The 1,669-nt window shown below is 29.3% G+C and overlaps 1 protein-coding gene across 3 annotated transcripts in view; it reads left to right on the forward strand.

Annotated features, from left to right (window-relative positions):
• Positions 1-1,002, forward strand: part of LOC106870669 (sodium-dependent proline transporter) — a 121,427-nt gene extending 120,425 nt beyond the window's left edge. For 2 of the 3 annotated variants that reach the window (XM_014916821.2, XM_014916820.2), the window contains one exon: positions 316-1,002. In XM_014916821.2, the coding sequence (XP_014772307.1) occupies positions 316-453 (138 nt within the window). In that variant the 3' untranslated portion in view covers positions 454-1,002. The remainder of the gene's footprint in view (positions 1-315) is intronic. The other variant, XM_052969188.1, reaches the window with a different exon arrangement.
• Positions 1,003-1,669: the final 667 nt, after the last annotated feature.

A 1,669-nucleotide genomic window follows, 5' to 3' on the forward strand; every position in this document is an offset into this window, starting at 1 on the left:
ACACATTGGAATCTTATATGTATCCCATTCTGCCTAAATAATGGATCTACAAATGCAATATCCCTGCATATCTCACATCTATTTTCATTCCTCCACTTCACTCTCTATTTCGTATCTTATCTAAATTAACTATTGCTTAACCATTTTCTCACACCATCTCCGATGAAGGGATATAATAAATATCCCGGAAACAGCTGTAAGACCTATTCATAAATGTTCTAAAATCTTCACAGCTTTGGTTTTTTATCTCATGCCTATGTGTCTATGTATGTGTATCTGTATCTATAACCTTTTATTTTCTTGTTTTATTTTCAGAGAGTAAAAGAACTGCTGAAACACACTTCAGGATGGGGTCCAAACAAGTTTCAAAAAGCTGAAGAAGAAGAAAATCGTAACAGAACAATAGAAAACCCCAATTTCACAGTTGGTAATCCACAGGAGACAAGGATATAAAATAGGCACTAGCATGTTGATTCTTGTCTTCGTACCAGCATATTCATAGGACTAGTAAAGATGATGAAGATGATAAGGATGATAATGATGATGACAATAATAATTACAATAATGATGAGTGACGAAATACTAGTGATGGTAGTTGTGGTGCTGGTGTTGTTGTTGCTGCGGGTGGTGGTGGTTGCCGGAAGTTATAAAGTAAATTTATAATAAACACTAGCGGTGGCGTTGCCGCTGCTGCTGCTGTACTTCGTGATGGTGAGGATAACTGTACTTTAGTCAAGTTGCTGACACAAATCAAACAGAAATAGAGATACGTTAACGTTAATTATGCACTTAGGGCTTTAGAAATGAATGATGGCGGGAGGGTGACACTTTGCAGCTTGATGGACTGATCTACATTGGTTTGAAATAATATGTAGTGGAATTCTCACCTGCTGTGCACATCTTTTTCTACTAGTACTTACCTATACATTTAAAAAAATTTATTGCTCATTGACCTATAATAGGACATATATATATATATATATGTGTGTTTATATATATATATATATGTGTATATATACATACTTAAATATATATATATATATATATATATATATATATGTATGTATATATGTATTTATATGTTTATTTATATATATATATATATATATTATATAGATATATAGAAATTTGTATGAGTACATTCATGCATCTGTACATATTTAGTGTGTGTGTGTGTGTATATATATATATATATATATATATATATATATATATATATATACACACACAAACACACACATACACATATATATTTATATGTATATAGTGGTGGTAATAACAGCTGAAAAACTACTCTGTACAAGGAATAGAGTATAGTCAAAGTCATAGTTTAGCCATTAGTCATTACTTAGTTTTGATATAAGTTTCATACATGAGGTAGTTTTTGTGAGTACATAAATAGTATTCAGCTGAAACTTAATTACAGCTAATGGCTCAACAGTTAATGTATGTATGTGTGTAAACATATAAAAGAACATATATATATATATATATATATATATATATATATATACACACACACACACAAACATATATGTGCATATATATATATATATAAATATATATATATATACACATACATATGTGTGTGTGTATATGTATATCTTGTACAATCATTAATTTATTGCATATAAGATATAAGCAACATATCATAAAAGCATTAAAATTT

This window comes from Octopus bimaculoides, chromosome 7 (assembly GCF_001194135.2).
Source record: "Octopus bimaculoides isolate UCB-OBI-ISO-001 chromosome 7, ASM119413v2, whole genome shotgun sequence".
Lineage (NCBI taxonomy): Eukaryota > Metazoa > Mollusca > Cephalopoda > Octopoda > Octopodidae > Octopus > Octopus bimaculoides.